Source organism: Lynx rufus, unplaced genomic scaffold (assembly GCF_022079265.1).
Source record: "Lynx rufus isolate CCGP_SWC_20201006 ecotype Redwood Valley unplaced genomic scaffold, mLynRuf1.p SCAF_7, whole genome shotgun sequence".
Classification (NCBI taxonomy): domain Eukaryota; kingdom Metazoa; phylum Chordata; class Mammalia; order Carnivora; family Felidae; genus Lynx; species Lynx rufus.
The window spans coordinates 10184214-10211357 of record NW_025814889.1 but is presented as its reverse complement, the minus strand read 5'-3'; the positions used below and the strand labels follow the sequence as shown (position 1 = coordinate 10211357).

Genomic DNA, 27144 nt, shown 5'->3' with positions numbered 1-27144 from the left:
AGGAGAGCGCCGGCCAGAGGTCTGCTCCGGGGGGCTGTGAGTTAGCGGGCTCGCCATGTCTGTAACTTTCATCATGTTCTAAGTTCACCACCTCTTCTGGGTCAAAGTTTGGCTCAAACTCTATACTTTGCTGCTGTGCCAACATTTTCAGTCTAAGCAGCGGAATCCAGGGGTTTAGCATTAATTGAAAGAGCTTATCTATATATAGCCTCACTCTGCACGTTAGCATCTTCAAAACTTCAATCATATTCTTTTTTTTTCTTCTCCATTTTTTTTTTTTTTTGACAGCACAATCCCTCTTTTTATGTTTTGCTACAGGCTTCCTCCCTTTTCATTTTTGTGACTCAATGCTCTCAGGCCTTTTAAGTTAACCTCCTGGACCTTTCCATATGGGCTCACCTTTCCAGACCTCGGTGATTCATGCTGTTCTCCTTTGGAAGGCCTCCACCTCCTTGATGCATCTTCAATAACATTTCCTGATATCGGGCACAGTGGCCTATATAGGAGCGAAAAAGCTCTTTGTGCAAAGTGGTGGATTACCTGTTCCTTAACACTTGGTGTCTGCTCTGTTCATTTGTAACGTTTAGGTTTCGGGGGCCATTTTGACCATGAACTTGTCGAAGGCATGGTTTCTTGCACCCCTCACCCTCCCTATCGCGATGCCCCTCTACGTGTCTCTGATGCAGTTTCCATTAAACCATAGGAATTTATAAAGCAATTTTTTTTTCCACCTAAAACTAAAAAGAAGTCAATAAGGGAACAACAATCGATGGGCCTAGCTGGCAAGAGACTCTGAACACTCCAGACGACACTAAAGGTTACTATGGAGAGGCAGGTCTCGAGCCAAATACGTATTCCGCTATGGGACTCGTCCTCCATAGACTTGAGGCCTTAACATACTCCAAAATATTTTATAATGATCAGAATCTGGGTCAATTAAAGAGTGCGATGAGTGGATACTCCCTTTCGATCCTTCAATTCATTTCTCTGATACCAGTTCATGATCCTCCTAATGGAAGTAGAGAAATTACATTTCTTTGTTCTTCAAACTGATCACTGTCCAAAGTATACTTCTCCAACCAGGTTTCTCCAATCTGAATTAATGCCAGAACGTGGAAACTGGATTAGGGGCATCTTTCTCAGTAATTTACATAGAGAGTGAAAAAATATTGATCCTAATAGCTATTCCTGTGGCGTCTCAATTGCCATCCTCATTCTCCCAGACCCATTAGTTTTTACCATTATAACCTGGCCCTGTTCAGAGAACTAGCTCTTTTTTCCATCTATAGCAAAACCTGCTTCTGTGCGGCTACCTATGTGTCTGTCTACGTGACTCAGCGGAAAAGAGGCCTGGAGAAATCCACGTACCTCCCAATCCATCATGCCCCATATGCCTTTATTCTGTGCTCCCTTCCCCACCACACGTGTGCATCAAAGCAGACTGGAAAATAAACTCAAGACATTGGAAGGCCCTAATTCTTTAATACATATAATTGGTCTAGTTCACTGCAAATTCCTCTAGTGTGATACTTAATGTATCACTGAGGTACCTAATGTCTGATTTTCCACTGAATTTCACAGTAGGGGTCAGAACATTTCCAATTCTCTTGACCAGGTGTCCTGAAAGCCAGTGTACCATCATCTGTCATTTCTGTTACCAGAATATAAAAACCCGAATCAATCTGTTGCTAAATCATATTATTTTAGTCTAGCTTCTACTTTTTCCCATTTGGCCAATTCTCTTTTCATCCCTTTTCAGTTTCCAGTGGTTTTGAAGGTCATATGATTGTTGTGCATTTATTCATAGTGGCACATTCTGGCACGCTTATGTCTGAAGGGTCTCGTAAGAGGTTTGGGCTAGCTAGCCAATATTAGAAAAGAAAGCATGTGAATAGATGATCTCAGGATCAGTGAAGTTTGGACAAGGAACAAAGAACCCGAGACCTCATGCCTAAATCTTGTTAGCATCTGGGGCCATATGTCCAAGAAGAAAATTCAGTCTTTTAAGAATCCATGAACACAAGAAAAAGGATAGTCATGGTGCTAAGACCATGGTTGGAATCATTAAAGACCAGAAACTTTCTCACAAGGTATGTAATGACTTTATTTGTATTTTTAACACTAGCATTCTAAACACTTCTAAATCTAACTCAACTACGGTCAACGGTAAGTTTTCATTAGAAGCAAAGACTGAAGGAGGAAGAGAGAAAACCTTTCAACCTGATTGCCTGATCATCTGGGGTCTTTGGAGTGGAAGCAGTAAGGGAGGGCAGGTCGTGCTACGCCACGCCAATTCAGAGGCCACGCACGTGTGTGTCAGAGCAACGGGCAGCTCTACCCTACATGAAGCACTCTCCTTCTGCTTGGGAAACTGGACTTCTCATTTCCAAAGACCGGTTTCATAATGACCCTCAGTATCGTAAACCAGGGTGGTTCACTTGTGTAACTGATGGGAGAGCATTTCTAACATGGACAAATCTCGTTGGGGGCAAATGAAAAGGCAAATAAGACCTCTGGGCAGGCAAACTATAAATGTACTCAATGGGAAATGCAAATTGTGAGATCTAAATTTAGCTGTTTCAGTAAACCTGTAGACATGTGTGGGAGGGATCCCAACAGACCTAGGCCATGAGGCCCTGGGTTTACTTTTCATGTAAATTTCTACAAAAAAAAAAAAAAAATCCATTCTCGTTTCATCCATATCCTGTTTTCTTTATTCCTTTGCTACGTTAATTCCAGAAAGGCAAATCTACCAGGGACAAGACGGCTGGGGACCAGCTGATGTCCCAGACAGAGGAGGAGAAAACAAAATGGTCAGAAGCAGCCTTAAGTAATTTATTTTCTTCTTTGATATTGGCTCTGTGTGTCCTCTGTGTTTCCCTCCTTCCTTTTCTTCCTCTTTTTCTCTCCAGAGATATAAGGATCAAAATATGCCCAGGACAGATATTATCTGCCAGGGGAGAAGCTACCCTTTGATAAAAGCAACAGAAATTCAGGGCTGGGCTAGACAGGCACAATCCAGTCTCAGCTCCGGAGTAGGGGGCATTTAACAGGATTCCTTCTCGCTGTAACTTAACAGAGGCTAATTTAACAATTCTCTGATTCATCTCAATCGGTGCTTGTGGATGCAGTCTGTGTAAGTCAAAATAGTTTAAAACTCCACGAAAACCATGAATTGTTAAATCTTTAATATAGCCATATGATAAAACTACTGAACCCACCTCTCCCAGGGATGTGATAAGGATCCCCGCCTGCATGAATATAAAAATTCTGACTGCATTTTACATTTATCCTGCAGGACTCAGTCAGCCAAACAATGAAAAGATGTCACAGGAAGTTACACAGTGATTTCTGTTAACGTAAAATTAATTCAGGATGAGAGATCCTTCCTGTGGGCCACTGAGACAGCACTATCAAAACTGGGGCTGTCCCAGAAAATCTAGGGCAGCAACCCTGGATTCCAAGAGATTGAGGGCAGAAATCCTATCCCTACTTGCGTGCGTTGAAATGTAAAATTGGTTCATCTTCCTGCATTTTGAATTCTTTCTCAAGTATGGATTTCAAGATGCCATCGCTTCAATAAACTGGTTCCACGCCCCTTTCTGTTACTTAAGGGAAGCTTCTGACAAGAGTCCTTTCAGGAAGAAAGGAAAGGCATGAAACATGGAAACGCTCCCACCCCAGTCCTCCAATGGGATTCCTTTAATAAAAAGGTCGAAGGTGTTCTCTGCGAACCTTTCACATTTTAAGGATTATGGGTCAATAAGACAGCACCTCTCTTCGGACTCTTCCAGCAGCATGTGACGCCGCTACATCAGGGCTGAAGACACCGAGACGCGCTCCCTGAACGAGCTGGTGATGATGAAATAGCGCTAAGTCTCTTGTAAGCCCCGGGGCCTGCTCTCCTCCCACCCTACCACGGGAGAATGTTCTGGATGCAGGGCTTCCTCTCGTCAAAGTCTGAAATGAGGAACATTAGGTACTGGTGCCTTGCACCCTTCTCCTAGGGATTAGGACCAACTTAGAGTTTATTAATGAATTCCTGCAGACTGAAGTAGGGGCTTTCAGAAGGGAAGGAGCGACTCCGAGTCAAAGACCGAGCAGGAGGGGACGAGGGTCACATCAGCCATGGCGCGGGCCACCCCAACTGCGGCCGGACCATCAAGAAGATGAAAAGGCACCGGCACCACAGCCGCTCCAAGAACTGCTCTTTTGAAACGTTAATAACTCTTCCCAGAGGAGCCTTGAATTTACTTTTTGTTCCACCCAGAATGTTCTGGGCTCTAGAACTGGAGGAGCTACAGCTGCAGAGAAGCTCTACCACGACCTGACCTCGGAGCACATTTCAAGAAAAAAGGAAGTTTTGTTCTTCAGGCCTGTGGCACACAGAGAGAGTCTACGCAAGCCACTTCCCGTTTCTAGCTCTCTTTTGGCTGAGAAATCGCAGGGGTGGGGTGGAGGGAGGGAGAGAGACAGGGAGGGAGAGGGAGAGAAATGTGATCACTGAGGCATTAGGTTCGGACCCAGGGCTTGGTCCGATCCTCTACTTTCAAACGTTCAATGATTTCTTTCTAGTTACTTAGCACAGACCCCTCAGTTTTCCTTCCTGTAAAATCAGAACAACAAAGCATGTAACTTAACAAGATTAAATAGGAATATTTAACACCTGAGGTTAGAAAAATGTAACTCGCCTTCATTCTACAGTAGACTTTTTTAGGGTGCTATGGTCCTGGGTTATAATTTTGACGAGAACAGAAATATCAAGAGAGCAACGATCCAAGGAACCCAATTTACCAACATGGGGAGGCTCTGGGGGAGTCTGGGTTCCATGAATCCCACGCCCGCACCTGCCATGTCCTCCATGCACGTCCTTTTCAGTCACCAACCTGAGGCCAGAGGCCACCCCTCTGCCTTGCCTGGCTTCCCTACCTTAGGTCTCAGAGAACATTCTGAGACACACCCAACACCCTTCCTGACCCTCTCCAGAAACAGGTGATTCCACCTCCCCGCTCGCTCCCAGAAGCACAACCCTCAGCACCCTACTCTCAACAGCCGCACGATCCCAGTGTCAGGAGGAGCCACCCTGCTCTCCAGCAATCCTGCCCTTCTTTCCCACCAGCTCTTCCAAAGTAGTCGTTTTAGACCTTTTCCGTTCTCCTTATGTCTTCTGCTCCGCCGGCCTCCTCAGGAACGGGCCGTCTCCAGAGAAGACGGAGGGCATCTGTGCTACTTCCCTCCATTAGACCGAAATCTGATCTGCTGTTACTTCCTTCTAACTGCCCTGCTGTCTGAGATGAGGGCCCCTTGTCCCCTGTTTCATTGTTCTTCGGCCACTCTTTGTCTCCTCAAAGACCCCGATTCCTGTCTTCCTTATGCTTTCAGTAGGTCCGTTGGCTTCAGCTCCTTACCGTTTGCTTAACACAAAAATGGCCAGACTCCTAGAAAGGGCGGGCTCACACGTCAATCTGCACAGTCCGTGACTGCTACCCTTCTCAAATGCTGTCACGTCCTCCCAAACACCCGAGCCAGTGGCTTTCCTTGGCCCACACACATCCTTCTTGACTCTTCTGTGATACCTCAGACTCAACACACGGTCCAACCTGGACTCCATATTCCTCCCCTTCCCCTTCTCTTCACTGTCGACTGCTTTTCCACTCCTCCCAGTGAGGCCAAAGTCCTCCTGTTCATCCCTGCCTCGATTTAGTTATCAAGTCCCCTTCTTTCCGACACTCTCAGGTCTGTGTCACTCGGGACCCCCTTGCCCATGGCCAGGGCCAGCAGCGTCTCTGTTCAGGCCCCACGTGCTTCAGCCGACACACTGCACCAGCCTCCTGGTTTCTGTTCCCTGTGCTGACAAAGCCTTCACCGACCCTCAACTATCTAGGCAATACAATTCTAATATTTAAGCCTGAGAATTAAGGCCTTCTAAGAACTGGCCCTAGCTTCTATTTCCAGATGTCGTGACCTCTCCCCTTCCATTTCATTTCATGGACTTCACGTTTCTTTCCATCTCTGGCAGGATTCACAGTTCCCAGGACCTGCCCTGCATTTCACCCCACGCCTACGACCAGGCCAGTCCATCCACTTGCAATGTTCAACACTGTCTTTACTTACTGAAATCCAATTTTTCTTTTTCAGGATTTGGTGAAGTTGCCATGTCTCCCTATCTCCACAGCTGCCAATTATTCATCACCCGCCCCCCCCCCAACACTGAACTTCCAGAGTTTAGATAGGCTCCTCCCCTTCCTGCCCTTATCCCATGGTCTTCAATAGTTCCGTTACCTGTGCACCGGCCTCACTGTCCCTATTAGATTTCAAGTTCTTGGGGACAGTGATGATAATAGCAATTATAACAGTAACCATCAGCACACAAGCTCCTACTATCTCCCAGCTCTGGGCAAACAAAGCATGTAACTTCATCTGGGTGACCCTACTGGACAGTCTTCACCCTCAGATGAGATTAAGAAACATGCACAAGGCCGACACCCAAGAAGTGGTCGAGCCAGAAATTGAATTTTGGCTTGTCTGACTTCAAAACCGATGCTCTTAACTACTGGGGGGGGGGGTATTTCTCAGCACCCACAGACTTGACCGGTAACTACTGAATAAAACATCTTCTCCATGAGTCCTAGTAGGTAGGACAGCCAGCTTCCGCAGCTTGCGGACTTTGCCTAGTCAACACATATGCTAATAGGGAGAAGGCACGAACAGCTTAGGCTCTAATTCTTAAAGGGTGATTAAAACAAAACAAAACAAAACAAAAAACCCAAAAAACAAAAACAAAGTTTTTATGCCTTGAGACTTAAATAGAACATCAGGTGCAAAGCGAGAGAAAAACCTAATTCACCTGGATTACGGAATAACCGGATTTTGTCTCTGTCCTTGGAACTATCAATGTCATTGAAGCAATGAATCACGGCCACTCCAAAAGCCCTACTTAGACTATTTAGACTGTGTTCAGACAGAGCTCCAAAATTCTGATTTCTGAGGATGTGACATCAGCCCGGGAACACACGACGACTATACTCTGCTGACAGGACCAATGTAAATGTGAGGTCCTGCTGTACGTGTGCACAGGAAAATACCATAGCGCGCACACAGGCATCGGTGGAAAAGTGGTGGTGGTTGCTCTCTATATGGAAGCGGCTAAGGGCTGTAATCCTCGGAGGGGAATGTCATTATACAGCTCAAATCCCATCACTACAAATACTGTTAAAACAGAGGTATCTCTGTAACAAAAATCCTTTCAAGCTTCGGCTGACAGTCCACATACTTCAAGCAATATTTGATGTGAGCCTTGGAGTTCACAGTAATGGGAAATGACCTATATTTCCAAAGGTAAGATTTGAATGATTTCATCTGTAACTGTAAAAAAAAAAATTTTTTTTTTTTTACATTTATTTATTTTTGAGAGACAGAGAGAGACAGAGCGTGAGCAGGGGAGGGGCAGAGAGAGAGGGAGACACAGAGTCAGAAGCAGGCTCCAGGCTCCGAGCCGGCAGCACAGAGCCCGACACGGGACTCGAACCCACGAACCGTGAGATCATGACCTGAGCCGAAGTCGGACGCTTAACCGACTGCGCCACCCAGGCGCCCCTTCATCTGTAACTTCTATCCCATGATAGAATGGGAATGATGTACAATCTAAACCCATGAGCATCGCAACTAAATAAACACAAAGGCAGGAACCAAATCAACCCTGCTCGTAAAGGTCAGAATTCCCTCCTTTCATTTGGGGAGCATTTAGGTAAAGGAGAAGGCCCCCCGGCCCACACCCTGAAATGGAGCAGAACAAGGTTGGTTTGAGGCCTCATCTGAATGAAGTGAACACATGGAGGTCAAGTACATGAAGACGGACTGTGCCCAAATTCCTACTCTGCTACTTACTAGCTGGGTCAAATGAGTTTTGCTTCTTAACTTTTTTTTTTTTTTTACAGAGCCTCGATGTTCTCATCTGTATAACGTGACGAACAGCGCCTACTTTCAGGATTTTGGCAAGAAGGAAATGAAAGAACTCCTAAAACAGGGCCTGGTGCATAGCGTATGTGCTTAAAAAAGTTTGCTCCTTCATCGCGTCTCCTCCTCCCTCCAAGACTCTGGGCTTATGCAAACTATTTAAAGGAAGTTAGTTGCAAGACATAGTGACTGAAGTTAACAAAATGTGTAGTCTCAAATGTAGCCTCTTCAAGACAGTGCTCAGAGGAACACTGAGGAAAAGAGAAAATGGTAGAAAAACTAGACCATGCACACTTTCTTGATGGAAAGAAGGTCTTTTTGGCTAAGGCAAGACATGTGTGAAAGCTAAAATGCAAGTAATCAGACAATAGTAAATGAGGTTTGATCACTATGTCAAAGGTCATTCTGAAAAATGCTGAGAAACTGAAATCTGGAGGCACATTTTCCTGGACAAGGATGAACTCATGGTTACTCTTCTAAAACACTAGTTTACTGCCCCGGCCTAGTTTTCTGCGGGTGCCGTTCTAGATGGTGGGATGGCCCTTCTGGTGACTCTCTGCTCCAGTCTGGTGCACTGAAGTTTCTTTCCTCAGTAGGATACTATAGAAATTAATTATGAAAACAAATTCTAGTCTTCTACATTTGGGACACATGTGGGTAAATAATTTGGAAATATGATCCACAAACATCTCAACATTGCTCGTCTGTGATGTCTTAACTCCTATCGAATTTCAGATATTTGATATTTTTTCTAATAATGGGACAACCAAATTTGTGGTGAGAAAATTCCCCTTAAGTTATTTTGAAAACACCCTTGGTGTTACATGGTTTGAGACAGAGAACAGGAGTCTTAGGAACTTAACCTGAAGGCAGTCTGCTCGGCTTTATAAAACGAGTATCGGCCTTAACATTCTTTCAAAGGTTTCTGAACGTGCTATCAGACCTCAGCAACTACAGAGAACAAGAGATGGCCCAGCATTTCTGAGAGTCACAGAGCATCAGTCTTAATGATTATTTAGTCCTGTCCCTTCACCTTCACAGTAAGAAAGAGGCTCAGAAAAGTGTGTGCTAACATTCACGGGTTCAACCAAAGTATACATACGAGCCACACAATGAGTTTGCAGGACCTCTCATGAGAGGTGACACAGAAACAAAATAATAGGGCAGACAGAAATTCCAAGGTGCAGAGAAAAAGAAACAGCAAGATCTACTGAAAGACAGAGGGGCCCTAATTCGACAGCCCAAGAAATCAAGAACAGAGAAAGAACAAAAATACTAAAGCCAGGTTAAAACATCGACAAAGACCAAAAGGGAGCAGCGGAGAAGGTATTTTAAATTTAGTTTGCATGGAGCTTACAGGGGAGGACTCCAAAACACAGAAATTTCAACCACCCGGGTTTCTCGTCTCTATTTTAACAACCGACACCCCCCGCCCCCCATCACCCTCGTCTTAAAATGGAGGCAGTAAAAAGCACCAGGTTGTACACTTGAATCCTACCACTGGTAAGGGCGTAAACCACAAGCGTTTTTAAGGTGTGCTAACTATTTCAGGCCGCTAGGGTGCTTCTTCCCGCCCGAAAAGGCACATTTCTCTCAATGATCCCCGTTTAAACCCCAAGAATTGATGTCCCTCTTAAAAGTGTACCCTTTATTCCTGACCCCAGTGGTATTACAGCAACTGTTCCGAAGGCATTTCAGGGTCCCCACAGGCTACGGAAAAGTAAAATGCCATCGTAATTGCACGGGCAATAACGGGAAGGCAGGGGTAGAAAGAGTTGGCTTAGGAAACGCAAGGCTGAGAAACACGGTTCCTTAGAGAGGCAGCTACTCCACCCCAGAGGAGCCTGCGCTGCCTAGAAAGTGACCTCGGGAGAGCAATCACGCGCCTGCACAGAGGCGCGGCCGCGGGCTCCCGCCGCTCCTCCCTCCCGCCGCTCCTCCCTCCCGCGTCCCGGGCAGGCTCGGTCCACCTGTCCGGCGGGCGGGCGGGGAGGAGCCCGCCTGGCCGGAGCACCCGGGCGGCGGCGGCGGCGGCGGCGGCGGCGGCGGCGGCGGCGGCGGCTTGCTCCCCCTCGCGATCCTCCCTCCCGCGGCCGCAGGGCAGCCCCGCCGGCCCCGCGCCCCCGGTGCCCCTGACCGTGCACCCTGCCCCCCACCGCGCGCCCTGCCCCCTCCCCACCGCGTGCGTTCCCCACGGTCTGTACCTTTACTCTGGGGAGGGTTCTGACTCCGGTCCCGGAGGACGTTGATCTGGTAGACGGCTCCGTAAGGCTCAAAAAGTTCTTTCAGCTCCTTTTCCGACCAGGACCGGGGGATTTGTCCGACAAACATCTTAATGGCATCTGGGTCTGGTTGGTCTGAGTGATCCAAAGCGCCGTTCATCTTGTTGGCTGTGCCGTTACTGTCAAAAAGGGAACCGGGAGCCAGAGTTAGGGCTGCACGGTGAGGGACAGGAAGAAAAAAAATGGGGGTGGGGGTGGGGGCGGGGAGGCGGAAGGAGGAGGAAGAGGAGCACGGGGCAAAGTGCCTAATGAGTCGGAGAAATTTGATGAACTAAAACAAAGCACAGGCACCATTAGGTTGCTCCGCGGCGGCAGCGGCTGCGGGCTCTCACTGCAGGCTGCTGTTCAGCATCGCCGCCCGAGCACAGGGCAGCGCCCCGCCGGCTGTCACCCGGGGCGTGGACATCTTGAAGCCCGGCTCGGGAGGCAGCTGCAAGTTAAGTGCAGGTCTCGCTCTGCAAGGCTGCCACCAACGCAGCCGCAGCGTTATCAGCCCCACATTGGCTCTCGTGTGCAAAGAAGGGCAGGGCTGGATTTCTGCTGGATTCTCCCCCTCCGTCCCCCCCCCCACCCCCCGCCCTCCCTCCGGCCCCGCCTTTTGGAGGTTTTTGGAAGAGAGGAGAGAGGTGGTAATAATAAAGTCACATGAAAAGAAAATGAAACACTTGGCAGCCCATCAGATGACTAATGCAAGATGCTGGTGATGAATTTGCAGAGTGCGCGAGGCATCCATGTGTGCATCAAATTAGTACGTTGTTGCTGCTCAGAATGGAAAGTGCTCCAGCAATGCGGCTGGGCGCAGCTGATTGGCTGCCCACACTGGAGAAAAGGGCCGGGGCGGGGAGGGGGCTCCCATTTAAAAAGCACATTGTTTATGGGATCCAGGCACAAAGGGTTTAATTCAGAGAGGCAAAGGCGATCTCAGAAATGCCTGCTTTGTGCTGGGGGGGGGGGGCGGGGGGGGGGAATGCAGCCCCAGAAAGTTGAGTTCCCACTAAAGGACACTGAATATTTCAAATCTTTCACACTCCATAAATTGCTCTCTGTATATCTGACTTCCAGATGTTGCACTTGAGTTCTAAACAATCACACGTTTGGGAGAGAAAAGAGGAAAGTCTGCCTTTTCTTCTCCTAGCTTCAGTAAATATTTGGGGCTGATACAAAGAGCAAGACCATAAGCTTTTACATATCAATCTTCTTTAATGCTGTTTTCCAAAACCCTCATTTGGAAGAAAGAATGCTTGTTTAGAATTCTGCAATTCTAGTCAACATCATGTAATACGATGATGAAGGCATTCATTTTGTATCTGGATCCCTATTTGAGCTGCAGTAAATAATAAAGCAAAATCCCCTACCTCCTTCATCTACCACCCTCCTCCTTGCAGGCTAAACCCACCTACTCAGCCAAGTGACAAGGCCGAATGCTCTAAGCAGCCTTCATTTGCAGTACTGTGCCCTTGGTTTAGCATCTCATCCTGTGAAAATCTAACGCGCCCCAACAAGTGCACAGCCGCCGGACGAAGTACCTGCAGAGCCATGTCCGTGAGGGTCCGCCAGCCCCCAGCCCAGGAGGCAGAAAGGTCAAACGGGGGCCACATGGGCGAAAACCTCAGTGCAAATGGCAGGTGTCATTTCAGGGTGGCTTGGGGGTAATAATTTAGAAGACAGTCGAGGATCTCAAGCAGGGTTTCTTATTAGGTTAAGGCAAACAATCCAAGACCACCAGTGTACCTTAAATCTGCTGTGGACCTAGGGTAGTCCGGAGCCCTGGATAAAAAAGACCCCCCCACCCCTGATGGCTAAAAAACAAACAAAAAGGCTGTGGAAAGAGCGAATCCTGAATTTAATTTAATCCCGAGAGGAAAATGATGGCAAAGACTCTTCACTAGGGTCTTGGCTTCAATTTCTACTTCTTCTTATTCCCTCTATTTTACCACTTATTTTTTTTTTAATCCTTGAGACAAACAATCAGACTAACTTGAAGCACTTTTCAGAGCTTTCTCTAATCAACCTTATTGTTACAAAAAAATGTTCTGCTGAATAAAATATGGAGCGCAAAATCTTCTTTCAACAATTTAGGTGCAATGTAATGGTCGTTTATATTAGAGGTTGATGGTTTATCTTGTTCCTGGGCACCTGTACTTTACAAATCACCCTTTGAGAAGTCAGTGGGCACCGTAACCCCAGGGGGAGGGAGGTGGGTTGGCTCACTGGAGGTGGCGAGGCCCCAGAATATGGTGCGGAACAGAATATGGTGCTCACAGCTCGTTGAGAGACGAGAGTGTGGTAAGATGTAGTGCTGGGACAGGAAGGGCTGTGGTTACCGCTGCTGACAATCAGCTAGGATGAAAAGAGGAAGGCATTGCCACAGGTCTCAGCTAAGAGGGAACGGAAGTTCCCAAAATGGGGCTGTTGCATCCTGTCTGTAAAGAGCACGGTGAATAGAATGGAGGAGTTCGGTGCCGGGATATTAGTCCTAACGTCTGGAGTTAGGCTAGAGCAAGCATTCCGTAAGTGCCCTCCCAATGAGGGGCCATTTTCATTTCCTCCAAAAACACTCACGGAGGCACATCAAGGGAGGGAAGCGGACAAGAGGGCCTGTACCTTACGCCTTTGCTCTTCAACGTTTATTTATTTTTGGGACAGAGAGAGACAGAGCATGAACGGGGGAGGGGCAGAGAGAGAGGGAGACACAGAATCGGAAACAGGCTCCAGGCTCTGAGCCATCAGCCCAGAGCCTGACGCGGGGCTCGAACTCCCGGACCGCGAGATCGTGACCTGGCTGAAGTCGGACGCTTAACCGACTGCGCCACCCAGGCGCCCCACGCCTTTGCTCTTTATATCGGTAAGCGCGTATTTATAACCCTTGTCCTATCAGCCGTCCTGCAGGGAGGCCTTCAGAGCTCTGATCATCCTGAGGCGGCGGGCTGTCAGGGCTCAGGGCGCGGGCTCCGAATCCTCGCACCAGTACTTCCTAACTGGGCCACTCTGGGCCTTCAACTCTTCATCTGTAAAATGGGAGCCGCAGACGTCACCTCGCAGAGCCAGGTGTTCATTACAGAACACGGTCCACAGTAAGTGTCTCAGAAGTGTTAGCTTTTCCTGCCTTTAAGTCTCTTCTTTGCGCTTGTGATACACTAGAGTGAGTGACCATTACAAGCCTTCTTTTCCATTCCATTTTTTTTTTTAGCAGAGACTCAAACACAATTCCTACCCTAAATAATAATAACGTATCTTTTAGTGAGGATTTACATGCCAGGTATGGTGTCAGGGTCTTTGCTTTCGTTATTAGTGATCTCTATAACAATCCTATCAGAAAGTAGTATTTTCTAGATGCAAATATTGAAGAAGTTCCTTTCCTAAGATTACTGGCTTACATATCGTGAGAGGAGAATTCAAACCTAGGCCCAGTGGACTCCAAAGCACAAAATATTTCTAATCCATCATGTGGCCAAACACCGTGTCAGGTCTCCCGTGGGCTGAGAGTGAATGGCTCAGGGTAAATCTCAGAGAAGACAAGGCCAGGAGCAAATCCCATTAGGTCCCTGGAATCATACTGCCGAATAAAAGGCAACACACACAGACACACACACACACACACACATACACACACACACACACACACACACACACCTTTCAACCATCTGTGAAAAGGAGGGGGCCAAGGGCAGAACTTGACAGTCCATTAAGACTATGTTAAAAGCCGCATTTTCTCAATAATAACTTAATGTCTCCATCTCCACACCCCCTTCCTCTCTATCACCACAGGGTCACTTCCACCAATGCCTCTCAGACACATCTACACATCATTTCTCAACTACTTGCCATTTTGCAAACAACTGTTCCAAAGATCACCATCAAATGCTAAGAGCATGAAAAGCATGGAAGTCAATCTAATAATGACTAGTTATCCTACGAACCGCTGCAAGAACAGAGCTTCTCAATCAAAAGCTTGTGTGCAGGACAGGTGGTCCTAGCCCCACAGACCCCATGTTGCTGGATTCCACACCTGGATCCTAATGGCACTACCACAGACTGGTTAACTTGGCTCGAACGCACGCAAGCTCCTCCTCCTTTGTTTATCTGGACTTTAAAAAAAATGTTTATTTATTTTGAGAGAGAGAGAGAGAGAGAGAGAGAGAGCGAGAGAGCGAGCGCACATGAGCAGGAGAGGGACAGAGAGAGAGGAAGACACAGAATCCAAAGCAGGCTCCAGGCTCTGAGCTGTCAGCACAGAGCCTGATGTGGGGCTCGAACTCACAGACGGTGAGATCATGACCTGAGCTGAAGTCAGATGCTCAACCGACTGAGCCCTCCCAGGCCCCCCTTTAGCTCTTCCTCCTTTGGACTCCCAGCTTTCTTTTGGCTGACGCTCATTCTTAGAAGTCAGACACTTACTGACTTCTTTTGTCCTCATGAGGCTGAACGTGTCGACACCTCTGAGGAAGCCAGAAATTGTGTGTCCAACAGTTAAACCTTCGGGGGTACTTGCCAGAGGCCACGGAGAGCCTGGGCACTCTTCACGTAGGGGTGATTACGGGAGCAGATAACACAAACCTCAGGAAGATCTTCTATTTACTAGAATCTGACTTCGGGCTTAGGAAATCAGACTAGCTCACTTCTGTGTATTCCCTAGACATCCTCAGCACCCAGGACAATGCAGGAATTAACTGCAAATTCAAATGTTTATCGAGAGCTTACTCTCGGCCAGAAAACTTTGCCAGGTACGTGACATAAAATACCGCAACAGCCCCGCAAAGCTGACATTTTCATCCCCGTTTTGCAAATGACGCAACTGCAAGTCATGAAGATAGAGTGGCTTTTCCGATGTCCCACCCCAGAGAAGAGGTCTGTGCAGAGCCTGGACACAGACGTAAAGACCACCTGTGGTTGCTTAGTATCCCATAAACAGGGCTGCTCTAGGGTGAGGCTTCCTGTAGACTCCGTGGCCACTTCCAGGCCCTCGACAGAACCACACGCATCTCCGTTGGCACCTCACCTACAAACGACAAGACGCTGAACGCCAATTCTGCTTTTGCTCTTGGCAAGGAGCCAAATGTAAGGCTCCTCTAGGACAGATGCCATATGGAATCGGACCACAAGTTAGAGAGCACCAAGCCAGCGGGCATTGGTGGTATCAGTCTCAGAGCCAAGATGAAAATATAATGATGTTTGGGGGGAAAAAATGAGAGTACTTGCTTTTTGCTTTTAGCACAGGCACTGACCTACTTCCCTACTCTATTTTTGCGTAAAGAAAACTAGATCAACAGAGGATATGCAAAATCTTCTGAGGTTCCTCTAAGCAGTAAAATATTACAAAAATTATAATAATTCATTCGACATATTATTGTCATTAACTCCAAGACAATAAGCTTTTATATGGTCTAGTGAGTTGCAAGTTTCCTTTTAGAGAGTGGTAACAAAAGAATTGATAGTCCTATTCTTTCATCTTGTTGCTTGGAAAGCAACTTTCTGCACTCTATCTCCTTTAATCTATAGGAAAGGAAGAATGACAAACTTACAAAATGGGTATAAGAAGCGATAAGGAGCTCTAAGCAATTGTATCAGTGCTGAAAAAAAGAGAAGACATAAAATGCCCCCTTCAGGATATAGATCAACCCCAAAACAACACAAAAGGGATGCCTTGTCTTGGACAAATTTTGTGTAAAGACAGCTAATTTCCCTGAGGGTTTATCAGCAATCTTACTATCCCTATCCTTTTTATCCATCTTATTTTGGTTTTTTTGGTCTTTTTTTTTTTTTTTTTTTAGAATGTCTTGTGCCCACACTGCCCAACTCTGGACAGTGGTGGAAATGCTCTGTAACTGCACAATCCAATATGGTAGCCAATAGTTACAAGTGGCTACACCTGAAATTATCGCAGCTGACAAACAATTTTTAACTTTATCTGTAATTAAATACCTCTAACTGCAAATACACTTAAAAAAAAAACTAAGTAGAGTTGAGATTACTAAAATATTATCTCCTCAGGAGGTTTTGGGAAAACCAGAATAAGGGGCCAGGAAAATGACACCAATGCTGGGGGCACCTGATAGCAAGTCTGTGGGCTGGTGGGCCGGATGGTCCTGGGTTCTCGTCCTGGCTCAGCGTTAATGTAACTGTGGGATCCCAATAAACCATGTACCCAGCCTGTGCCTCAGTTTCCTCAGCTGAAAAACAAAGAGAAATAGTTCTCATGTGGCTCTTCATTTCTGTAAGTCTGCGACTGTGGGTTGGGCCCCGATGATGATGTATGGAGAAGATAATTTAGGTAATATGACCAGCTGCCTAAAGCCTGGGGGTGATTCCCCATCTGTGTCTGATGCAGTCCCCTGGGGCTCACAGGTGACTGAGGCACAGGCTGGGGAGCTGACAAGGTGTCACCGACACTGTGCACAGCAGCCTGCAGGCTCAGACGGGGCTGCTACCAGAGCATCATCTCTCTTAATTTGCTCCAATTTTTCCTAATATCCCAACTGTGGTCCCATCATTTCAGTCAGCTGACAGGCTGCTCTTTCAAAGGGCTCAGGAATCGTGGTGTGTGTGTGTGTGTGTGTGTGTGTGTGTGTGTGTGTGTGTGTTTATCACTTCTACTTAAGTAACAGCACATGAAGAAAAGGCTTTTTGGTGATCACAGGAAATTGTCCAAGACTGAGCTGCATAAGGCAAAGGCAGAAGGAAGCTGGCCACGAGCCTGGTGCCTTCCGGTGGGCATGGGCTACAGGATGGGCATGGAAGTCAGTACTACTAACGATCTTCTACGTTGTCCATGCTGTTGTTGCTTAGTAATTTTGAAACGGAATTCTCTCCTCCACTGACTGGCAATGTGGCAGCCAGAGTCCAGCAGCAACAGTTTCCTACACTGCATTGTGTTCGACCCAGTGGAGATGTGGACGCGGCCACGTTCCGAAGGCACAATCCTCTATTCTAAACCTTCCCAGCCTCTCACTTTGGGGAAAGGAATCAGCTGTCCCACAACCTCAAGTTCTGGCAATTTCATGTCCTTCTGCAAATGCACCGTTTCAGGCTTACCATGAAGAAAACCTCCATCTTCTACGGTTGCCTTTCAAAGGAGCACCTTTGCCATTGGACTGACACAGCTACTTTTTTTTTTCTTTTAACGTTTATTTATATATGGGAGACAGAGCACAAGAGAGGGAGACACAGAATCTGAAGCAGGCTCCAGGCTCTGAGCTGTCGGCACAGAGCCCAGTGTGGGGTTCGAACCCATGAACCGTGAGATCACGACCTGAGCCGGAGTTGGATGCTTAACTGACTGAGCCACCCTGGCGCCCTGCAGCTATATCTTAATTGCATCGGGATTCCGAGTTGCTGAATGGTTTTGGTAAACTTCGCAAAACTCTGGGTATCTGTTGTCTCACTAATAGGATGAAACCATTGACATTCTTGTATTTACCTGGAAGGTACTGTTACTGTTTGCCACCAAAACTTTGTGTGCCCAGGCCACACCAAGTACAGGATGGGACCCCAAATCTCTGAAGTGAGACATCTGGAGGTTGGCTGGTGAACTCGCAGCATATTAACTGGAGCAAACAATACCCTAAGTGGCTGAAGAGGACAAAGCCTTTCTCTAAATGGTCCAATTGTACAGTAAATTAGTTTGTGTTCCTCTAGAACAAAGTTCAAGTTCCCTGTGAGTACATATACATGTATTATGTTTATCCCTGTGCTTTGACAAGGTGAAAAAATACATACTTTATTAAGAACATGTAGCACATCAATTTCATTCACAGATGACCCCTGTGATAGGCATCCTCCCTCTGGATTGCTGGAATTAAGGCTGGATTATATTTGGACGGAGGTCTCAAAGTGATCCGTTTGTTTACCAGGGTGAAATGTAAGCCTGACTCGTAGGAAATGATTCCTGCAGGAAAGGCCACACGACACAGGCATCTGGACTCACCGAGTAAAAGGGAAACCTTATTATCTTCTCTCAACTTGACTGCTAGTAAAAAGCAGATAGCTGGAAAACCCCCACAAAGAAGTAAATTTGGAGGCATCCAGGGGGTACCTGGAGTCTGAACATACAATAACCCTTGCTGGGAAGGCAGTGAGGCATCGGCTCTGGATGGCCCCTGCCCAGGAACTCACTTCATTCAGTGATTTATCAGAAATAGTTCAGTGGACTTCAGACAGGAGCAAGAGGCATTTGCATAGGGAGAGGTTTTTTAGATGAACTTTTAGAAATGGCAACAGGGGAATAATAGTCACATATAAGATTTATACCGGGCTTCACATTTTCAAAGTCCTCCAGGAGTTCACATTAATTAATTGTCCCCCCCCCCCCGCCCAAGGCTGAGGTCAGGATTACTGCTCCCACTTTGTAGATGAGAAAACGGAGGGGGGGCACCCTAGCTCTGGTCGCACGCCCCCTCTAGGTGCCCTCCCGGTCCGATTCACCTGCCCCTGGCTCAGTGGTGCAGAATGCACCTGTCTGCTTGGGCAAGCAACTGTACGTGGTCCTTCTAGATGATGGGAAAACACTGGTTTGGTGTCATCGAGTAAATGAAATGGGAATCATCATGAAGTGAAGACCAGTGTGGGGAAACCCCCCCACACTGAACGCTAATTTTCACCTAGAGTGTCCCCCATATTCACCTGCTGGCAGCAGACGATGTAAATAAGGGGCACTCTGTCTGGTGCCCTGTCCCTCGGTCCTATCCCCCACGCCTCTTGAGACAAGTAACTCCTGCTTCCGCCACTGGTGACAACATTTTTCCAGGAGTTACCTGTGCAGCAAGAGGGAGCTACCAGGGCGGACTGACAACACTGGCCACTCGCTTGAAAACACACCGGTGGTGAAAGCGGACGGCTGTCCTTGACAGGCTGACGTCAAACCCGCCTCAAGTTTACTCTCCCACAAAAATCTGTTTCTCTCCTGCAAATTACACAGTTACGGAAGGCTTGCTTTATGTCAGGCACCGTGCTAGGTTTGAAGGAGAGAGTTGAAAAATAGGTCGCTTATGCCCCGGAGCTGCTCCGGGCCAATGAAAAGAGAGTGCACAATGTGAGATCAAAATACAGAGCGCCAATGCCCAGAAGAGAGCCGTCCGTACATGAGGGGCTGCGGTACTCCCGCAACAAGTGATTGATCTGGCCGTGGGGACCGTCACGCGGCATTCCAAACGACGCTTCATCCCTGTGGTCAAAGCTTTAAAGGGAATATAAACAAAATCAGAGGGGAAGGAAGAGGAGGCCTGCATACCGTTTCACGGAGTCGGCGATGAGATTCAAAGACAGAAGGCTAGAAAAGGAGACTAACACTTGGCAGAGCGCAGGCCCGGTGCCCCTGCCTCCCACGGAGCTTGCATTTTGACACCGGGGACTGAGCCACGCCGAGGGACCCAAGGCTGGGACGGCCACCACTGCACCACGCCCTCAGGCGGGATGGCACAGCCCTGTCCACCACCTGCACTCGCAGGGCCGTGGGGTGGGGGGCCCTGCGCTTACTCCCTTTGCCAGCACTCTGCACTAAGTCCCGCGAGGCTCCCTGCCACTCCCAGCCACGTGTGGGGGGATCCCTTCCCTCCTGGGTCCACTCAACCCCCCAGTCCGCTCTCCCACGGCCGCGGCCAACAGAAAGCTCTCGGCACCGCCTCGACCTCAGCACATCTAACAAGAATCCTTTCCTGTTGGCTTTGCCTCCAGTTTGGTTTCATGTTCGACTTCCCTGTTTTTCTCACCGGCTCCGACGGCCTCCCACCCTGCCCCAAACCTGGGATCAGGAAGAACGTCTTCCACAGACCAGTAGGCTGATCGCCTGCTGGCCCAGACCTTCCCCCCTTCTCTCACAGCCGAACCTACAGAAACGATAATTAACTGAGCCCCCAGGCAGGTGCACAGTGAGACCGTGGAGTCCTCGGTGACAGCGATGTCTTGCTCCATCATTAATTCAATGGGTATTTATAAAGTGACCCCACGATCCAGGCACTATTCAAAGTGCTGGAGAGACAGCGGTGAATACAAGGAGATAAAACTGCCTTTTATGGAGCTTATTTCTACAAGGGGGCATAAAATGGCAAAATAAGCAAGTCTTCCAAGAGATGAGAGATCATCTCAATGGAGAAAAATAAAGCAGAGGATGGAGATAGGGAGTGTGGGGGAAGGGGTACAATTCTGAATAAACATTCAGGGAGGGTTTCATTTGGAAGGTGAGTATGGTACCTACACGGTGCCTGTGTATCCTCAATTTAATATAGAAGAAGTCTTTAAAGTAGTAAAAGTGAAGTCACGCGCTATGCAAAGCGGAACCATGATTATAAAGAAGCAGGCAATTCCACCTGACAGTCCTCTATTGAATCTAAGGGTCGATACGCCATTTACCAATGAGTTAATGACTCATGCCTATTTTTCTCTAAATGCCCGCTGGGTCCACTTGCCCCGGCAAAGCCACTGTCCTGATTCTGGCTATTCTGGTGATAAAACCATTGCAAAATCCATTCAGGGGGGTCTCCTACTTTGGATGAAAGGACAAAGATGTCACTGACCTTTGTCCTTGGCCTTGTACTTAGAACTCTACCTATCCTTCCGTTAAATATTGATTATCTGTCCATCCATTATTCATTTTATCATTTATCAATGGCAAAATTGAATCTCAGGCTGGTCTCTCCTCAACCTGCATTTGGCCTACCTCCCTTGGTCATAAATGACGTGTAATCAAGACGTGCAAGTTAAAATGAATGCCAGCCTGAGGGGTGCAGCCAGCAGCGTGAGGCTTTATATAAATGCACCAGACATCAGCGATGCCACTGTTTCCTTCCACTGATCTGGAAAATCTAAAGCTGACAGCATATATAGGATCTAATTACGTCATATTAATGACAGTTGAGATCACAAAACAGCATCCATTTGTGAAGGAAGACATGTATTTCTGTAGAGTAAGAGTTTATTTGATTCAGATGTATTTTTTTTAAATAATGCCTTCAAACTCCTACGTTTGTGCAATGCCAGCAAGAGAATCAAGACAGAAAGGACCTCAGAGCGGTCAAAATGTATGTCACAAAGTTCCTGCCCTGATGTTTACGCCCTTTAAATCCTTTGGGGGAGCTTCTCAATCCATTCCTCAAAGATTTCGTATACTTTCTGTTGGTTTTTCACAGCCTTGATCATCTGCCTTTCAAACCCACAGGAGACTGAAGTAGCAAACGAGAGGGTTTGCAGTAGGTGGCCCGTGGGGTGACAGCCGACAGACAGGCGATTCTGATGGGGCATAGCGGTGGAAAGCCTGCTCTGTGCTGGGGCTGAATTCTATTCTCCAGGAGTTCCCAAGGACAGCAGCACAGCAGAATAATTAATTTGTATAATGGTGATCTTGTCTCGTCGAAAGGGTCAAAATTATGCTCAATAACTATGTTTAAGGAGGCAGGGAAATATGTAATTCACTCTTAAGAAGGATTCCTTCAAAATGAGACAATAAAGAGCCTGTGCCTTACGGGATACGCTTTCAACTCTCCTGCAAACTTGGCTAATAAGGCTGACTCATCCCCCAGGGGCTCCAGGTATCTGAGACATTACTCTCTCATTCTAACACACCGTGAGCATCAACATTCAAGATTTGGGGACCGTCTAATTTGCTGTCATTGGATGCAGCGACCAGTTCTGCCACGACGGTTCGGCTTTTGGGGGTTAATTTTCCTCAGTCATCTGCTCTATTTTTACCAGCTTGCTATTACGGTTCTTGTTGCGTTGGGGCTGGGACAAGTGAGGGAAGTGGGTGGGAGTCTGGGGGGAGAGAGAAATTGCTCCTTTTGGGGATTTTGTTTTTCTAAAGTAAATTATGTTTGTTCACTGACTAAGAAGTAAACGTTAATTCTTTCTCTTTACGACATCACAGAAGATGAGGTTTGTGGTTTGAAAATTGGAAATAAAAGGCCCATAACAGGTGCCTATGATACCATTCAAGGCACTAACCATGGATTTTCTAGAATCTTTCTGTCCCAGCATAAAAAAAGGCAACAAGAGGCCCTACGGAGATTGCAAGGGATTCCTAGATAGCAATCCACAACGTTCGCCTCTCTGATGGTCTGCTTGAAGACATTGGTAAAAGTAATGGAAAAACGGGGCCAAGTCTGTATCACTACTCAGTGAAGACTTCCGGAATTGTATGCATGGCAGCTCAACAGGTATGTTTCCCTATGAGACAAAATACCAGTGGCCATGCTACAAAACCATGTATCAAGGGGCAAAGTCCAAATGGCATGCCGCTTGGCTAGTTTTTGAATCCTGACATCACATCTGAAGAGATCAATACCAAATACCACACTTTGATTCAGAAATCTAGAACACCCCCTTCTCTCCCTCAGCATGTCATAAATTCCATTTAGCCTCTTCAATCACCAATTAAAATAGGTTTTGACATTTAATTTGCTTATTTCTTTAAAAACACACCATCAGATCTAACCCTCTAAACAAATAAGAATGAAAATAGGATTATGTGCTAAATTATAATAGCTGTTATTCTAAGAGGCTGAATATCATTATATCAAAATTCCCCATAGCTGATTTTTTTTAAAGCCATTTCTTCATTTTTTGACACTACATCTGGCACAATGAATACAGATGATCATTTGTTTATGTATCTGTCTAACTGCCTCTCCCAAACACAGCCAGATGGAGTCTTTCAGAATCAAATTAATTTCAGATTAATTCACTCTGGACTCACTCCAGTCTCATGACTCTTTGCTTTGAGGCATCAACCAAATTGATGTGAAGTCATGAACTTAAAAGAGCACAGGTTCCTTGAGATCAAGGGGGAGAAAGTAGTACAAGTCAGTGGTTGCCCCCATGCCTGGAAAGAAATCCATCCTAAGTCCTGACCAACATCTCGCTGGGTCAGAATCATCCAGGAAGAATTTCCTTTTGGATCCAAACAGGATCATGGCTAATTTCACATCCAATATTCGCAACGCCTTGAGATGATTCCAGTAGAAATGAGCGACCTAATTACTAACATCAGGACCCACAATGTTAGGGTGAACTTGCCATATACGGGGAGTCAGGTAGGACACTCGTGAAGCCAGAGAGGTAATTCTCAACACCCAAAGTGCACATTCCCCCTCTCTAGCTGTAGCCACTGAAGCTACTATCAACAAATGTAACCAGGCTTTGCATGCTGTCAATCTCCGTGGATGCCTTTATTACTGTACTTGTTTCAATTGCAATTTGGGTTTCCATGGAGACCCAACAGTCAGCTCTAGAAAATTATAAGATAAATGTCAGGTGGCGATAACAGTGTTAATGAAGCTTCAGTGACAAGAAGCTCTGGGCTTCAAATAATAAGCTTATTTCCATTAGCATATGTATAACCTGTCAAAAAATCTGGAAGAGAGTATTAAAAATTAAATATCTACCTATGTATATTTAAGAGGAGAGGGGAGAGACCCCCCTGGAGTGGCTTAAATTTGGTGGGTCAATCTGAATGAGAGAAAAAAAAAGTAATTGCTGGTTTCTTGGGAAAATTAGGTACCAGTCATGGGTCCCAAGGTGGCTTTAGCTGTCACGAAGAAATGCCTTACTTCGCCCAGTAATGGATGGAACTTTTTTCTTCGAAGGTGGTGAATCTCTTTTGTTTCTGGGAGCGAAGAGCTCAGCTCACTAAGTCTGACCACGGCAGTTTGGGAGCTTCGGAGAAATAAATGCTACAAGCAGCCTCATGGTAGCAGGATTGAGGCTGCCGCCTCCCCCTCTCTCCAGGTTGTTGGATGACTATAATTAGATTGCTAGAATCCAGAATCCAAAACCACCCTTGAGTAGTCTACAGCCAAATACGGGCCACTGAAAATTCTCCCAGGAAGGCTCAGTCAGGTCAAAAAAAAAAAAATTGACAACTGCAGATTGAAGTAAGTTTGATGCATTTTGAACATACAGGTTCAGACTGTGCAAGTGTGAACGGCAGCTCCGTTCAAGGACACATTTTATAAAAAGGAACCGAAGGAAAAATAACTTTCCTTTTGTTTGGAAAAGATGATTCAGACATGGAACATTCAAGACCCGGAAGTGTTAAAAGGGTGCTCATCCTGCAAATCAGAGACAAAAAGACAACGTGTACGTGGCAACTGCTCACGATTCAGGACTCTCTGACCTTGCCACAGCACCCACTAGGACTTCTTTCATTGCACCACATGTTTTCCTTCATTTAGTTAACAACTGTGTATGGAGTGCCAGGCACCTTCGTATGTCACAACACAATGATGAGTAGGACACAGTCACTGCCCTTAGGTTTCTCATGGTTTCAGGGCAACCGAACAGCCAAAGTTCTGAACCAAGTATTACAATATATAGATATCTATTCTGCCCTTGTTTGGTCCTTGTTGAAGTAACCCCGTGACTGGGGCAAAGCAACTCTATTTGCACTAGTCTACCTTGGGAACAGTTCAATCCCTCCTCTATCCACTGTATCTCTGTCAGGACTGCTCTAACAAAAATGCCATAAACTGGGTGGCTTATAGACAACAGGTATCTATCGTTCACAGTTCTGGAAGCTTTAAGTCTAGGATCCATGCACTGGCAGGTTCGGGGGCTGATGAGAGCCCACTTGCTGGTTCATAGATGGTTGTCTTTTTGCTGGGTTCTCATGTGGTGAAAGGGGTGAAGGCATTATCTTTTATAAGGGCACTAACCGCATTAGGAGGGTTCCACCCTCATGACCTAATCATCTCCCAAAGGCCCCCATATGTCTCTTGATACCATCACCCTGGGCATTAGGTCTCAACATTTGAATTTTGGGGAGACACAAGCATTCAGTCCAAAGGACACCATTACTACTCTGGACTCCCTTCCTTCCACTCCACTTTCCAGGAGGAAGATGAACGGGGTCAAACCCAAGGTTCAGGATGTGAACTGTAACCGGCTGTGGTGCTATGGCAGAAACTTGTGGTGCAGCTTTTGAAGAAGTTACAATTTACTGTTTCCCCATCAAGCATTTTCTTTTCCTCTTTAGAAGGCCCCCTGGTAACTCCATATGGCTGGTGTACCGTGTAGGAGGGCTGTCTCCAGGCTCCGAGAGACGGGGACCTCTCCTAGCTTTGCAAGATCTAGCATGACAGAGTGAGGTCCAGGGGGAAGTGGGCAGAGAATGAATGGCTCAGGCTAGATGCTCTGGTTATGAGGAGAAAGCCCTTACTACTTTTCCTAACAGTCTGTCCCTACAATCTTTCCTCCCTGACCGAAACAGCCTTGGACTTCCTTTTCACGGAAGCCTTATCTCACAAAACATAAACATCTTTTGGCTCTCTTGTGGCTAAGCTGGATCTCCAGACACAGGGGTCCCACGCCATGGCCTGTGGCTACACACAGTGTCCCCTGTGCATATATGATGGTACATGCGTAGGAGTAGTGAAGCTAATACAAGACTCCAGGGTTCAAAATCCTCTCCGTGTCCCTTGACTGTAAGGAATGATCTCCAAGCAAAACAAACCATATAAAACAAACCAAAAACTATCAATAACAATAAAAGCCTATAGCATCAGCATCATCACATGCTCTCATGCTCCCTCATTTCCCTTCCTGTTAACCCACCCACGGAAAAGGTATGAAAGGAAAAGTAACTCAAGAGCACATAAAACCCACGATGCTAGCAAAAGGATTCTTTAATAGGGCCACTTCTGAATCTGGAGAATACAACGGGGAAGTCATAACGTTTAAATTTAATAACTCAACATGAACTACGGGGCTTGAGACTGAAAACTTTTCAGTTGCGGATAAAGGAACATAATACGATGGTACTAAAAACTGGATGAGGAAGCATCTGTGGTTATGGAAACAAAAAGACTGTCCACAGCATGCCTTTGACCAATCAGTTAAATATCCTCAACCACTTAGAAGCTTACTTTGGACTAGCACCCCTAACTTCCTTTTGTTCCTGTTAGAACCTTTCACAGGTTCCCATCAATCTTAAAAGGCTTTGGAGAGTCCAATCTTGAGACTAGGAAGTCACCTGCAATGATTATTGTTGGTATTTAAAAATCACTGAAATAATTACTGTTATCTTTAATAACAACACCACAAAGCATATTACAATAGTTCTTCAATATTAAAATGATAGCTCTAAACTGGGGCAACCAAAATTACGATCATAATTTTCCGGAACTGACAATATTTGCTAAATAGACTCCTTGAAGAGACGAAGGGTACACGCGTGGGAAATAAATAGGAGATTATAATTTAGCGGCAGAACTTTAACAGTGAGTTCAAAAGTGAAAGCAGGAAACAAATTGCTGCCTAGGTTTTTTTTTTTTTTTTTTTTTTTCCTTCTCATTGTTGCTTAACGTTGAGAGGCTTGACTACATTCAGGCGGCCCAGCTTAAAATGACATGCAGGCAGGGGACAGGTGCCCACCGTGACCAGCAGAGCCCCACCCTCTGCTTTGAAAGGTATCACAAACAGCTGCCTAATTTTGTGTGTTAGTTTTTATAGACAATGTGACAAGGACAATCAACTCAAAAAACTGAAGAGGTATCAAGCCATTAAAAACTACCATGAAAGAGGTCTTTCCAAGATAACGTGGAACAGATCGTAAATTGCTCCGGGACTTGGGGTGACAGGGGTCGTGCTTATACGAAAATGGGACACACTTATTACAGAAATAGTACTGCAGTCAGTAACTATGCCAAAAAAAAAAAAAAAAAAAGCATGAGGATTTTGAGCCACGGAAAGCATGTGATACCTATGGTCTTGCCTTTGGCTCTGGACTTACTTTGAAAACCATGAGCTGTTTGCTTTCCTAGAAGACTGATGGAAGGAAAGCGAAACTACTTGGAGAGATTCGTGTCTTCTGTTACCGAAAACAACAAGCAAAGAGAAACACGATGGACTCTGAAAGCTGAAAACTCATCGGGGACAGGATGACACAGGAATTTTAAAAACCACCACCCAAAACGCTATGAGA

The 27144-nt window shown here is 46.4% G+C and overlaps 1 protein-coding gene across 7 annotated transcripts in view; it reads right to left on the bottom strand.

The window, feature by feature from the left end:
- Positions 1-27144, bottom strand: part of CELF2 (CUGBP Elav-like family member 2) — a 308512-nt gene that overhangs the window by 152900 nt on the left and 128468 nt on the right. For 6 of the 7 annotated variants that reach the window (XM_047065058.1, XM_047065059.1, XM_047065057.1 and 3 more), the window contains exon 2: positions 10161-10357. In XM_047065058.1, the coding sequence (XP_046921014.1) occupies positions 10161-10357 (197 nt within the window). Of the gene's footprint in view, positions 1-10160; positions 10358-10529; positions 10676-27144 lie in introns of those variants that run through there. The other variant, XM_047065061.1, reaches the window with a different exon arrangement.